Below are 15,116 nucleotides of genomic sequence, written 5' to 3'. Positions count from 1 at the left end.
TATGGGCAGAGCCATATCTTTTTTAAACTATACCTACTAAACTAATATACTTTCATATATTTAGACCGCAGCAACTTTTTTTTAGTAAAACAAAACTGTGCATCAAGTGTCACCCGCCCGCACCATGCTTAGAATGAAAGCACTGTAGATTAGATAAACTATCGGTGAGCCTTTAGCGTAAAAGAGTACACGAACACATAAGCTTTTGCACTTATAATATTTCAGTTATTTTCTGTTAGCCTCTTGGAGTGGCTCAGTCACGTATCGAGCTACGATATGCTTGGAAATTCTTCGAAGAACTAAAGTCACCGACATAGCTGGAAAATATGCAAGTTGAAGTGGCAATGGGCGGGTTACATCACTTGAAAAACAGATAACCGTTGGGGGAGTAAAGTGGCGACCACGAATCGGAAGACGAAGCGTTGTTAGCCGTCCCATTAGGTGGACTGATGACGGTGGATAAAAGTGGCGAGTTGTCGTTCATTGTGGTGTTCTATGGAGGAGGCCCAGCTGATGATGATCATCATCATCATCATGTCAGCCGGAAGACGTCCACTGCTGGACATAGGCCTCCCCCAAGGCTCTCCACTCAGACCGGTCTTATGCTATTCGGATCCACCGCGATCCCGCGATCTTAACCAGGTCGTCACTCCATCTTGTTGGAGGCCTACCGGCAGCTCGTCTCCAGATCCGCGGACGCCATTCGAGAACCTTTTGACCCCATCGACCATCAGTCCTGCGAGCAATGTGCCCCGCCCACGGCCACTTCAGGCTATGTCGGTCCCCTTAGTTCTACTGCGGATATCATAATTTCTGATTCTATCCCGCAGAAAAACCCCGAGCATAGCCCTCTCCATAGCCCTTTGAGTGACTTTGAGCGTCCTCACGTCATGAGGCCCATCGTTAGCGCCCACGCAGCTGATGATGATGATGATGAGATAATTTTCAATTTAAAATGACCAATGTTAGTACACCACAATATGCTGAATCGCAGTGTAGCAAGTGCCAATGAATGTGTAATGCAATCAAGGTGATAAATACACGCAAATCCCGCCCGATTGATTACGGCTTGTTCCTACGAAGCAAAGCGCGATTGACAACCACTTGCAACAAAACACAGCTTTTAATGTTCATTAACTTATACATCTATATGTATACGAGTACATTCAACCGGCGTAAAGTTTATCTGTCATTAATATATTATTATAAATCGTTTTAAGCTACGTTTCCACCAGAGATATGCAAGGATGTGTTTGAGCTGCGCTGTACGAGAATAGGTAAATGAAACGTTACTATTGGTTCAAGAAAAACCCATTCCTCGCAACACATATCGCACATCTCTAGTGGTAATGCACTATACAGTTTATTAATAATAATTTAATAGGACATGGACATGGGTTACATTTGCAGACTATATTACATGATAACCTAACCAACAAAAAGTTGGAAACCCCCGACTTTGTCACTTCAAAAGATTTTGATAAAACATATCTAAGAACCTTCGCTAGAAAATTTGCTTTTAATTAAAAAAAAACGCATTCAAATCGGTCCACCCGTTTAAGAGCTACAGTGCCACAGACAGACAGACAGACACACACACAGACATACAGACACACAGACACACAGCGGTCAAACTTAGAACACCCCTCTTTTTGCGTCGGGGGTTATAAATAGAGTATCACTAGACCTTACCTTTTCAGGTGTATAGTCGAGTGCAAAAATATGGAATTATCTAACCCTTCAAAAATATGTACCACAGAATCTCATTCCCACGTAATAAAATCGTGGTAACATTATTTATGAGTGGGTCGAAAAGATACTTATTTTTGCACTTGACTGTACATACATTTTAACTGGGAAAATAATTAATAATTTTAAAAACATTACAATTTATCCAATTACACAACTATGTTTCCAATTATCATAGCTCAAGTAGTTATTTAAAATTAAACTTAAATTTTGGAGATGAACTTTATTCTAATAAATAGTAACTTGTGTAACTGCCACGAAGATTAATGTAAACAGAATTTTATGACAACATTTCCCGAATACACCATTAAAAGTAAATGCAGCATCGAAATTGCTTTCAATATTAATTTAATTAAAACGTTCATCTCGCGTAATAAAGCGGCGGATAATTAAAAAAGCTGGCGTTTGCCGAAATTCCTCTATAGATAACAAACATTATTATACATTTATAATAATATTAAACGTAAAGTATTTTTGGGGCACATACGATATTCTGTGACAAGAAAATATTAAAAGCTTTGGTTGGACTTACAAAACTATAAGTTAGTACGAGAAATCGACACTTTTAAATGGCTCTTTGAGCACGAGTGCAAAAATGTATGTAAATATTTGTGCATTGCTAAAAATATGTGTCATACGCGCTTTCTTATTCAACATCATTTTCGTCCACTGTTGGACATAGACCTCCCCCATAGACCTCCAGCTCTTATTCGGACCTAATTAAATAAGGTAGAGTTTCAAGCAGTTCGAATGAATACATATTTTGCCACTTGACTTTTCTTAGAAGTTGTTCAAAAGGGTTTACGATTGGTCAGCTAAGAATGGTGGCTTCTAATTTGGACAATATTAAAGGATGTAAAATAAATAATAACACTTTGCTTTATTTAAGTCACAATAGGTCATTAAAGGAGGGTGGCCTAATTGGCCTAGTGACCAATAAGGACAAGCGATATGTCACTGAATAGCTTATTCTAATTTCAAAAATCTTTGCTGCATAAAAGTAGGTTTTTTCGATACTAAGTTCCTGTATGATTTTGTGTCATGACTTTGTTTTTTATGCGTTTTCATATGTTTTTTGTGTCTGGTTTTGCACTTTTCCGTTTTTGCTAATACCTATCCTGGTTTTCTTATCGGTTTCTGTAAACCGTCGCTGGTTACTATCTTGCGACTTCTTGACCTTTGACTTCGTCATTTGTTTGATATTTGGTTGTTTCCTTATGTATATTTATAAGACAAAGCGTTTAAAAACCGTTGTAAAGAACTAAAACCAATATAAGAACAAAAATAAGCTCATTGGTGGAAAGTTTTTTTTTATCTTGCCATAACTTTTTTTACACAGCGATTTGAGATTTTCCGCCATACAAAAATTTCTAAGGTATGAAAAAACTTTTCCAGTGATAGATGGCTAGTCGTTATTGGTTCCTAGGCCAGAGTCCATACAAATCTGCCTGACTGAAAACTTCAATTTCTTTAGTATGACACATGGACAAAAAAACATAGGATAACAAAATAACAACATAAGTATAAAATAGCATTTAATAGAAGCAACTGACACTGACATATTCGAAACAACAACAACAACAACATATACGAAAAACAAATACGAAATAAATAATGATATACATAAATACAATAATAAACAAACACTTGATGCAAAATGCAATAGTATAACGTAATTGCTTCTCTTTTTTATATAAGAACAATAAACAGGAACGTAACAGGCTTCGTTCGACAGAAAACCTGATCTCGATTCCACGAATGTTATTTTCGTAGCACCTTCTACACTCGTAGCTTCGTAGCTGCGTCGTAGCTTGTAGCAACAGTTGCAAACGGTTCGCTTAGCGCTACGCTCGCTAGCTGCGGCATCGAAAAATCGTCCGAATCTCTTGAAAAGTTGTTCGAATTTTGGAAAACGAATATTTTGTTTTATAAATTCGCGGATTTGATTATGATAAAAACAATGATGCATCAATATTTCTAAATGTTTATAAATAGTTTTTGTTAAAATGAAGAGAGCAGTGATTTTGTGTTATTTACTTCTTACACATATAAAAGGTAAGTAAAATACATTTTACAATAAAATAATTATTACTAGTATTTACAAGTAACAGTATTTGTGTACATTATAGTAACTTTGCATGAGTCAAGTAAACCTGCAAATTGAATTTACCCACATTGAGATTGGATGACAGCTGATGAAAAGTTTTGTCAAAAGTTGAGTTCTTTAACAAAAACTTACGATTTTACCATGTTAATGGCAGAATACACAAATTCTGAGGTAACAAACTGAAAGGTTTATTCGTGCTAATAATTATGCATAAAAATAAAATACATAATATTAACTAAGTCAAACGGGCTTCCTCTTCTAAAGGTAGCGCAGCGCGGGGCATTGTACCCAAGACGCTGAAATAAAGAATGAAATTACAAATAAGGTCGTAGGAGCTCAGCTAGAGAAGCTTGTATTGAAGCAACAATCTTCACTAATATTATAAATGCAAAGGAACTCTGTCTGTTCGTCTATCTTTTTGTTACGGTTAAACCGCAGAACCGATGAAAACAAAATTTGATATGGAAATAATTTGAGAGTTTGGGAAAGACATAGGATAGTTTTTACCTCGCATGCATAATGCATAATTCCTGCGGGTTGGCGAGTCGCGGATAATCACTAGTGTTAATACAAGTAATCTAGATTAAATACTGAATCAAAATATTTTAAGGTTGTATTGTAATTTAATATATTTCTAAAACTCGGTGGTGCTAGGCCTATTTAGGACCTACGGCTTTCCGCTTTATAGGCAGAAAAATTAGCAGAATCGGTTAAGCCTAATAAGGGTACCAACATTTTTTTTAATAATTAGTCTGTATCTATGAGTTTTTGCTTAGAACTTGGCGTCGGTCCATCTTAGTTATTAATTATTTTCGACAAAGAGGAAATTGTTTTATGTTTTAGTGTCAAGTGTTACTACCAGTCAGCTTTACCTGATTGAAATAAGGTCCCTGCGCCTTGTAAGGCCCATTTTTTGCAATACTTCAATCAATCAAAAATGAACAAATCTTTTTGAAAACAAACTTTATCAAAGTATTCCTTATTTATTTGAGAAGAAAATCGACATAAAAATCAACAAGTGAGATAATATTTTTTAAAGAAAATAATCATTTTTAAAAACCTTTGATGTGGGTTTTTAGGAATATACGTACTTATCATAGCCCGATTTTAAACAGGTAATTTTTAAACGCTACCGAAACAAAAATTATATCGATATATTAAACTTAACTTATAATATGAGTTTCTTACGTAATCAGTCTCTTACAATATTATTTTTGGTCATAATTGGACGGTGGGCCATCTTGGGCTTAACAAAACTGAATCTATCAAAAAAACATAAAAAACTCTTTCAAAATTATAAAAACAAAATTTTTCCTCCGCTTTTTCAACTTAAACAAACAAAAAATAATCTTGCAAATTAGAAACTTTTTTTTAATATAAATTTAGTCGGCCTTATTAGGGGTATTGAAAAGAAATCAGTGAAATGGGAACGAAAATGACTAAATATAATTACTTGTACTTAAGTAATACACGCAATTAACAAACAAATTAAAGTCTTGTAGGCCTTTAGATGCATTCTGGACATGAAAATTCTTTTACATTATTCTTAGTTAGTCCATCCATAGGGCCATCTAGGGAGCCCGTGTGGTGGGCCTTTATAGGCACTTTTCTCGGCAGCGAGGATTATTTCTATAAAATTAAAATAAACAAAAAAATATACACAACACTTACCTGCATACGAATGCCCTTGAAACTAAGTAACTTTTTATTTAAAAAAAATCCGAAAACAGTTTGTTTTTTCAAAGAAACACTAAAAAGTTTGCGAATGTGAGGTTATAAATCGTAAGTCGTTTGCAACTTGACTGACAAACTGTCAACTGCTGCCAAGATGGCGTCTTCCACCATTCGATATGAACTTGCAGTTATGTCTATGGTACTAACCGAACATGGGCGCGAAATTTGAATTCGTTCGAACGGTTATAACTATAAAATTTTGAAAGTGGGCTATCTTAGGAACAGGGCCATCTTTGGCGCAAGTAGGTACCTTATTCTTTGTAAACTTTTCCGTTCTTTTTTTGGCGTACCAAATAAAAAGTCTGTCTATTTTTAAGTTCGGAATAAAGAAAACACATACTCGAGTAAATCTTGCTTTATCTCCAATATAATAACGTTCCTCGAAAGGCGCATGCTATAATAAATGTATGTTTTTATGGATCCCAACTATAACTCGGTTTGCTTGTGAATAAGTAAGGCCTCGGAGGAGATGGATTTATTGATATGAGGATATGGGGGGAGACGGTTTTTTTACTCTTATTCTTATGTATTTTTACATGTTTTTATTGAACTTGTTCGTATGTATGTTAGTTTTACGCTTAAAATTTTTCATACCATTTTTGACCACTTGTTGGTATTCGATTGAACTGAAACTCTGGTAGTAGTTAAATACTCCAGTGGCTAGGCTAGGATTGTCTCCGTAAGAGAGAACTCTTCAACAGCTAATGGCATCGACTTGCAATTTAGTACGGATAGGTAGATTGTAAGACAAAGCGATAAGTGCAGTTGTAAAATGTACACTCAGCGACAAAAACTTGTAATAACACCTATTTTTATACGAAAATTAATTTTACAGTTCGAATCAAAATCAAATACGTTTATTTGTCAAACATAGGTGAAAACAGGTGGTTATAAATGTCGGGTAATTTTCAGTAACACAATGTTGCGCCATTAAGCATACAAATAGCCACAGTTTCTTATGCAGCATGCTTCTTACGAACAATTAATAATATATTCTGAAATTTATGAGATATATATATTATTATATATTAAAGGTGCACTGTTATGGAAACTCTACGCGGTAAATTGCTTCTAGTTACATGCTTGGCCACTGACATTTATAGAACCAGCTGGCATCCATAGCTGGCTCAAACTGCGGCTGCAACAGCAACCACGAAGTTCTTGTGGGAACTAAACAATTTTCTGGGATATAAACTATACCAATGTCCTACCCAGGATATCAAACTATTTAATGCCAAATTTCATCTAAGTAAATCCATTCCTTTACCCATGTGTCTCATCTTGAGCTCTTCATCTCCATTCCATCCATCCCAGCCTATATACGTCCCACTGCTGGGCACAGGCCTTCTCTCAGAACAAGAGGGCTCCATTATCCAGAGCTATATCCGGCCACTCGCTCATCGCCGCGTACATAATAATTCTAAGTCATAATTAATAGTAATATAAAAACAAATAATCTCGTCATAATTCTAAGCATATCATAGCAATCTGATAAAAAGAAAAGAATGAAAAATTAAGAAAAAAAAAAAAAAAAAAAAAATGTAGGGTCAGGAGTAATCTAAACCGACGTGCATGCATGAAAAGATTGATGAATGTAGGTAGAGGAAGCGAGAGTTGTATGCCAGGATCGTAGCAAGTGGAAGGATGTAGTCTCTGCCTACCCCGTTGGGAAAGAGGTGTGATTTTATGTATGTATGTATGTGTATTCTGGTAATCGAATTTCACGTGGGTCTTATAAGGTTAACAATGAAAGCTCGTGCTACAATAACACTTTCTATTCCAGGGCTTTTCTGCCTCCGAGTGCTTGGTATAACGGTACCATCGCTAAAGCAGCGAGGGGAATCAGCCTCTCTAACATGTGACTACGACTTGGAGGGTGGTAGACTGTACTCAGTGAAATGGTACCGGGACACTGAAGAGTTCTATCGGTACATGCCACGGCTGCGGCCGCCGCAGCATGCCCACAAGTTGGACGGAGTCAAAGTTGATGTAAGTGATTTTAAACTAGAAATTATGGCAAAGATTGTAGTACTGGTAAGTTGGTAAGTACTTCCTTGGTAATGTGGTACCGGAATTCTTAAGAACATCCAACACAGGTTGGATTCATGGAGTTAAAATTGATGTACAAGTGATTCCGATGTAAAACTATGTGCCGAAATATAGCATAGCTTAGCTTGCAATATGCTTAGGAACTTCGCGATGATAAGGGTATTTAGTCAAACTAACCCAATCATCTGCTGAAAGGCTCCAAATTAATTTTAAAATTATTTATTTCGAATGCAGTTGGATAAGTCGAGCGCGCGCCGAGTGCACCTGCGGGATCTGACGCTGAAGTCTCGAGGGCTATACCGGTGCGAGGTGTCCGAGGAGGCGCCCTCCTTCCATTCTGCGCAGGCTGAGGGGTACATGGAAGTATACTGTAAGTCATCGAACTCCCATTCATTAAAGGTCTATACACATTACACCGTATCATTGCCATGACCGTAAAGCCGAGTTTAGACTTGCAATAAAAATCGTGGTAGTTGCATTACATTGCGGCGCTCGATTGACCACTACAAACTCGTTGGCTGTACGGCCTCGCAATGTAATGCAACTTGCACAAATTTTCTTGCAAGTCTAAACGCAGCTTAATAGCAACGTGTCAGGCAAAAATAATAAATAAATATCATGGGACACTTGACACCCATTGACCTAGTCCCAAACTAAGCAAATCTTGTACTATGGACACTAGGCAACGGATACACATACTTATATACAAAAATACATACTTAAATACATATTAAACATCCAAGACCCGAGAACAAACATTCGTATTATGCATACAAATATCTGCCCCGACCGGGATTCGAACCCGGGACCTCAAGCTTCGTAGTCAGGTTCTCTAACCACTTGGCTATCCGGTCGTCAGGTGAAAATAAGGCCGCTCGCCCACGGCGACTTTTTGTAGTGATGCTGTCGCGCGTTCGCATAGATACCTACAGTCGCGATGCGGTCGCTAGCTGTGTACCCTCGCCCACATAACCACGATTCAGTCGCGATGCAAACGCACTAACTGTCGCGCTTCACCTCCCTCCCTCCGTTCTCTCTACGATGTCGTCCGAAACCGTCACGCTTTTGTATCGATACAGTCGCGATGCTATAGCGCTTCTGTAGCGCGTTGCCAATGCGACTAACACGCGTTAGTACCGATGCGGGCATTTACAAAACGCGCGACAGCATCGCTACAAAAAGTAGCCGTGGGCGAGGGCCCTAAATAAAGGCTTGTAAAATCAAATTCTAAATGGCGACTGGTCGCCTTTTAGGCTACTTGAAGGACAAGGCATTTATCGTAGTTGAACGAAAGAATCACAACACAATAATTTATTTATGTTAATACATAAGCACAAGAAAAAAAATACCCCCACGCAAAATGTAGAGTTTAAGTGGGATATAAAAAGGAGTGGACGAATGAATTTAAAATAACATTCAAAATTAACAAAAAAACTGACCAAGCGCAGTGTAGGATTTCGTACTAATATTTTGCATATGTTACTAATCTTACAGCCCCTTAGAGTTATGAAATGTGACACTTGATCTGGAATAATACATAGGCTACTTTTTTAGGCCACCTCAGTTCAAATTTGGCTACATTAGGCTATTAAAGCTGTGAAAAATGGCGATATCAGGTTCCGAGTTGTTGGCAACACTGCCACACGTCACCAGGTCAGTCCATCGTCAGTTAGTGTTTTGTCGTTGCGTATTCTACCTCGCGCCTAACGCGATATAGTAGATTGTTGCACCAAGCAGAAAGTTACTTATTATTGCACCTAGTGACGATTTGGAGCCCGAGCGTTAGCGAGGGCTTTAAAAAGCACGAGGGCAACATAAATTACTTAATGCGATTCGCATAATCTGCTTTTCTTTTAACTATTACAGGAATAGTAGACAAAAAAAAACTCATGCTAAACAATTAATAGGAAAGAAATATCACTAGTACTCGATGATTCCATTTTTAGGGTTTCGGAGCCAAAATGGCAAAAACGGAACCCTTATAGTTTCGCCATGTCTGTCTGTCTGTCTGTCTGTCAGTCCGCGGCTTTGCTCAGAGACTATCAATGCTAGAAAGCTGTAATTTTGCACGGATATATAAGTAAACTATGCCGACAAAATGGTACAGTTAAAAATTCAAAAAAAAAATTTTTTTGGGTACCTCCCATAGACGTAAAGTGGGGGTGATTTTTTTTTCTCATCCAACTCTATAGTGTGGAGTATCGTTGGATAGGTCTTTTAAAACCATTAGGGGTTTGCTAAGACGATTTTTCGATTCAGTGATATATTTGCGAAATATTCAACTTTAAAGTGCAAATTTTCATTAAAATCGAGCGTCCCCCCCCCTCTAAAATCTAAACCGGTGGGTGGAAAATTTTGAAAAAATTCAGGATGGTAGTAAATATATCAAACTTTCAAGGAAAACTATAACGGCTAAGTTTGCTTGAGAATTATTGGTAGTTTATGAGTAAATAGCAGCCTAAGGTATAAAATATACCTAAACTTGGAAGATTCCGTATAAAATACGAAATCCTTAGAAAAATATTACTTAATTTTTTCATAATGGCTACGGAACCCTATTTTGGGCGTGTCCGACACGCTCTTGGCCGGTTTTTGTAAGTTTACATTCGCACTCTCACAAAATGTCGGGTGACATTATTTACCGGACGTACAATACCGACATGATATTATTTTGTGATATGCCCATAGAAACTCTTGTCAGTTTGACACCAGTTTGTATGGGCGTGTACACGAAATAACGGGCCGGTACTTCCATGTCGGTATTATCCGTGCCGTGTAATAGTGTCACCCAAAATGTCCACGGAAAATTCGCAAGGTTCCCGCCAATTTGTTTGTTTTTTAATTTCTTGCATTTTTTTGGCAGAGTTAGTAGCCAGTAGCAGATATTTTTACCCGCGATCTGTCAAATTTCGGATGGGCGCCAGGTTGGCCAACCAAACACACAAAGTTTTTTTTTAATACTACTATTTATGATAAGATTGGTAGCAACTTTTTGTACGCAATCTGTCAAATTTCATAAGACCATCAGGATGACCAACCTAACACTAGATTTTTTTACACTATGCAGGCTAATTTTATAGCAAAAATACTTTTTTTACCTCTTTGTGGTGTAATTAAAAAAAACTAAAACAATGCAATATAGGATTTTCATACATTTTTTCTGCTCTAGAGCAGAAAAATCCCGCTTTGTGCTGGGTATTTAGTGCGGTTATGATGAAATTAAAGCATAGTTGGAAGAAAAGATTTTCATTGCATTGGTAGGTACTTACATTCGGTTCAGTTCGTCTGCGCGGACGCAGATTGCCGATGTAACTCATAATTACATTAGTATCTGGATCAGGGGTCACCAAATGGCGGACCGCGGTCCGGATCCGGACCGCCGACCTATTTTGTGCGGACCTTAAGTAAACGGTAACTTGTTTTTAAATTACTGAGACGTAGTTTAATAAAATGTATGCAGCTCCTTAACTGTCTTAGTTGCCGTCAATTCGACAACGGACGACCGGAACGCGATGATAATTTTATTTTAAAAACTAGACCCGTGAAAAACTAATTGGTGACCCCTGATCTAGACGGCACAGCTTAGAGGACCGAACTACCGAAGAACTGGCAGTTTCCTCAGGCAAAGAATTAGGTTAGCTATTTAAAGAGGGAACGCTACCAGCATCTTCGGGACCTTACCTATGCCTAAGGAGGGCTACTTTTAATAATGTGTTTTAGTTTTTTGTTTTACGTAGATTTATGTAATATTTATGTAAATTTGAAGTTTAGGATAGATTTATGTAAATAGTTATAATTTAATTGTTATATATTTACGTACTAAGCAATATACATACTTTATATTGATGCATTCCAGATTTCCCCCGCGAGAGTCCTTCCATCACCGGGCACGAGCGCCTATACAAAGCAGGGGAACCTTTGGACGTCAATTGCTCATCTGCCAGAGCCTTCCCAGCCCCCGACTTGCAGTGGCTTATCGATGCACAGAAGGTAGGCAGGGTAACACTTTCCCATAGGGTTCCTTGCTCAGAGCCAACCCTGGGGTTGAACAAGAGCAGTCTCTCTAGGCGCCAGATGGCAAGGGGCGCCATTTTCCAGTTTCCAGTACAAAATAAAATGATGATGGTGCCTTTTGAGAGGCACGGAAGCGGTGTAGACAATCTTGCTCTACTTATATAGTCGGCTATAGTCGGCGCTGTCCTATTCCAAGGGTGAAATATAGCCGTAGAATCTACTTATATCTTAGTGGTTTGATCTAGCCTCTCAAGCAGATTGATCTAGGTATGTGCGAAATTACCTTCAGATTTTTTTTTCGGGGAAGAAACACATCGTGGTCCTGCCCACACCTGCTAATCCATTAATTATTTCATCCATACTAATACCTGACTTAGCACCGTCCGCTTTACCTAAGGTCCTATTTTCACACCACTTTGCCCGGTCACGTACCAGGGGGGCTACGAGTACCTACTACGAAATTCGAAGTTCCTGTCACTCTCGTATTAAAAAATAATGCGCCAGCGGGACGGCAATATACGAAGTTCGACTTTTGCACAGCGGACTGCCAGATACCAATCATCTATTTAATTTACTTAACAAGTTCAAACGTCACACTCAGTAGAACCCTGTCGCAGGGAGTGTCAGCTGACACATTCGCGGCCACATGCGCTACGGCGCTGCGCTCGTAGCGCGTAGCAGCGTTTTTCCGCTTCGTAGCGAAAACAGAGAACTCCTCTAGCGGGTTCTTGGCACTGAATGTGTTAAGATTTTTACAAGCTTTTATTTAGTTTCACCTGTCCGTCCAGTCCTGTCTGTCTGTCTGTAGTCAAATCTTGCAAGTTAAATTCGACTTCCAGTAGGTAGTCGGATTGACTTCAAATTTGGCATACTTATGTAAATTTCGTGACAATACAATAATCTGGTAGGGATATCCTGATAGTCAGGCCAGGGTCTCCGCAGGACTGAACTCTTTAACGGTTAATGCCACCGACTTGAAATTTGGTATGCAAACGTAGGTAGTTTGGGTGACAATGCAAGTTGACAAAAAGTACAGTCAGCAAAAAGTTTGTATTAAAAATGTTTTTTTTACTAAAAACTCATTTAATTGTTATTGCGGCAAATGCGGACTGCAACAAGGTTCTACCCAGTGTCACATACGTAGTTGTCAAGGTATGATTTTTTTTTTCAGGTGACTGACCGCACATGGCTGGTCGCTTATGGCGCGAAACCAGCGCCTCAGGGGCTCCTCGTGTCGACCTTAGGGCTTATAGCACCGGCTAAACCCAACATGAAGTTGCGATGCGTTGCCTTCATAGGCTCGCATAGGAGGGAAAGGAGTATTGTCATAGGTGAGATATTAGACCAGTCTCGAACAAAATCATGCCTCATTTGCCTCCAAGGCTCCAAGGTGGCTCGCTTGATATGGACTCGGGTTAATGTTGATGATGTGATGTTATTGCTAACGTGTGTCTGTGGACCGCAGGGCGACTTTAAAAAGTAGGTTGTCGATGAACCTCCTCACTCAGTTATTTCCGTTGTAACAGCTGCTCTCATAAAAAGTATATATACGTCATACTTGCCCCCTCATGGGCCATAAGCTGGGTATGCCCTTCTTGTCAATGGAGTTTGATATGTACCTATTTACCTAATATTAAGTAGGTAACAAATCTTATTTTACTGGGAAACTTCAAAAGCAGCTACAATAATAAGGGAACTTTTTAGGGTTCCGGAGCCAAAATGGCAAAAACGGAACCCTTATAGTTTTGTCAAGTCCGTCTGTCTGTCTGTCTGTCCGTCCGTCCGTTTGTCACAGACAATTTACTCAAAAACTACAATATGTATATCAATTAAATTTGGAGTAGTTACCTATAGGTGTCTTGTCAAAGCCACTATTTAGTTATGTTGTTAAATTAAAAAAATATATATAGGAGGGGCACTCAATACACGTAACAGAAATTTAAAAAAATATATTTTTAACTCGCATCAACGTGTGGCACATAGTTCGACAGCTCTTTTGAAAAGATAGTAAGGTTTCTCAAAAACCCTCTATCTTGTAAACCGTTTGTCCAAAAAATATGCAAAAAAAATATGGAGAGGTAACGCTTAATAAATACTTTTAACGAAAATTGGTTTCAAAATGATCGGATATACCGTTTTCGAGTTATTGCCGAAAAACTGCGCTATACGCTCTTTTTCTGGTAATAGATTTTAAGACTAGTAAGTGTTTTAATTGTGTTATAACGCACATAATATAAACACATAATTCAACTGTGTGTGTGAAGTTCCCAATCCGCACTGGGCCCGCGTGGGAACTGCTGCCCAAGCCCTCTCATTCTGAGAGGAGGCCTGTGCCCTGCAGTGGGACGTATATAGGCTGGGATGATGAACGCACATAATATTACTTCGATTTTTTTCGTAATGGCTACGGAACCCTATCTTGGGCGTGTCAGACACGCTCTTGGCCGGTTTTTTATTTTCTATTATCCACTTCATTTTTTTTACAGCTACGAGCTCTTCGAGTGGACGACAGCCCGATTACTTAATAATGTTACTTTTAAGCATGCTCTGTAACAATTTAAATGTATCAAGAGCGTCATGATGCCATAAATGAATTAATGCCATAAATATTATTGTAAATAAATTGTCATTACTTTGGAACACTTGTTTTAATTCTTTGCGTTCAGTTGCGGATATATAAAAAGGGTTTGCGGTTAAATTTTAGTTAAAACTAGCCTTTGTCCGCAACTTCTGCCAAGGATTTGTTTATCGCTAACCCGCGGGAATTACGCAATTTTCCGGGATAAAATCTATCCTACGCCCTTCCCAGAATCTCAAACTATCTTCATGTAAAATTTAATCTAGATCGGTTCAACGGTTTAAGTGAAGAGGTAAAGTAGACAGAAAGATAACTATATAGCATTTATAGTAAAATAATTATAAAAGCACTTAAAATGTTTTCTTTAATATCTTTATTATACTCTCTTAACAATATTATAAAAATAAAAGGCGAAAGTACATTTCACATAAGTATATAGGTACCTAATTAACATATTATTATATCGAGAAAACATTAAGCCGTTATATTTACGCATAAAGATACTGAAAAAACAAGTCGTACAAATAACAGCATTTGTAAAAGTTATTTAGATAATTTCTCATATATTCTTTAATGTAAATGTAAAAAAAACTGTCAACTAAACTTTGCAGAAAATTCACGGACACGAAATTCCTACTATTACAATTAAATTGTGTTTTAGTTGTAGGTACTGTTAGCATCAAAAGCAGCACAATTTTGTACCTACCTTGTCCTATTACGGATATACATAACGTCATACAAGTACATATGACAAATGTGTATGCAACAAAGTAAAAAAGTGATCACACTTTTTGTACTCGAAATAGAACATGTCACGTTTTAGATAACTTTTTCTAGAACCCTGCTAGTCTTTATTTCAAAACAATATAAAAAACAAGTGCCTTC

The 15,116-nt window shown here is 37.9% G+C and overlaps 1 protein-coding gene across 1 annotated transcript; it reads left to right on the top strand.

The window, feature by feature from the left end:
* Positions 1–3,560: 3,560 nt before the first annotated feature.
* Positions 3,561–14,295, top strand: LOC141433990 (uncharacterized). Its single transcript, XM_074096173.1, has 6 exons — positions 3,561–3,804; positions 7,374–7,579; positions 7,874–8,009; positions 11,496–11,629; positions 12,825–12,984; positions 14,140–14,295. The coding sequence occupies exons 1-6, from the start codon at positions 3,756–3,758 to the stop codon at positions 14,232–14,234; spliced, it is 780 nt and encodes a 259-aa protein (XP_073952274.1). The 5' UTR covers positions 3,561–3,755; the 3' UTR covers positions 14,235–14,295.
* Positions 14,296–15,116: the final 821 nt, after the last annotated feature.

The sequence above is a fragment of the Choristoneura fumiferana genome, chromosome 13 (genome assembly GCF_025370935.1).
Source record: "Choristoneura fumiferana chromosome 13, NRCan_CFum_1, whole genome shotgun sequence".
NCBI classification, from domain to species: Eukaryota; Metazoa; Arthropoda; class Insecta; order Lepidoptera; family Tortricidae; genus Choristoneura; species Choristoneura fumiferana.
Note: the sequence above shows the minus strand (reverse complement) of the source record. Positions and strands in the feature narration are given on the sequence as shown.

Bases quoted from the DNA above. Each gene is read 5' to 3' on its own strand.
- LOC141433990 (XM_074096173.1), top strand. From the start codon at position 3,756: ATGAAGAGAGCAGTGATTTTGTGTTATTTACTTCTTACACATATAAAA. The intron at 8,010-11,495 runs GTAAGTCATCGA...GATGCATTCCAG, and splicing joins GGGGTACATGGAAGTATACT to ATTTCCCCCGCGAGAGTCCT. The intron at 12,985-14,139 runs GTGAGATATTAG...TTTTTTTTACAG, and splicing joins GGAAAGGAGTATTGTCATAG to CTACGAGCTCTTCGAGTGGA.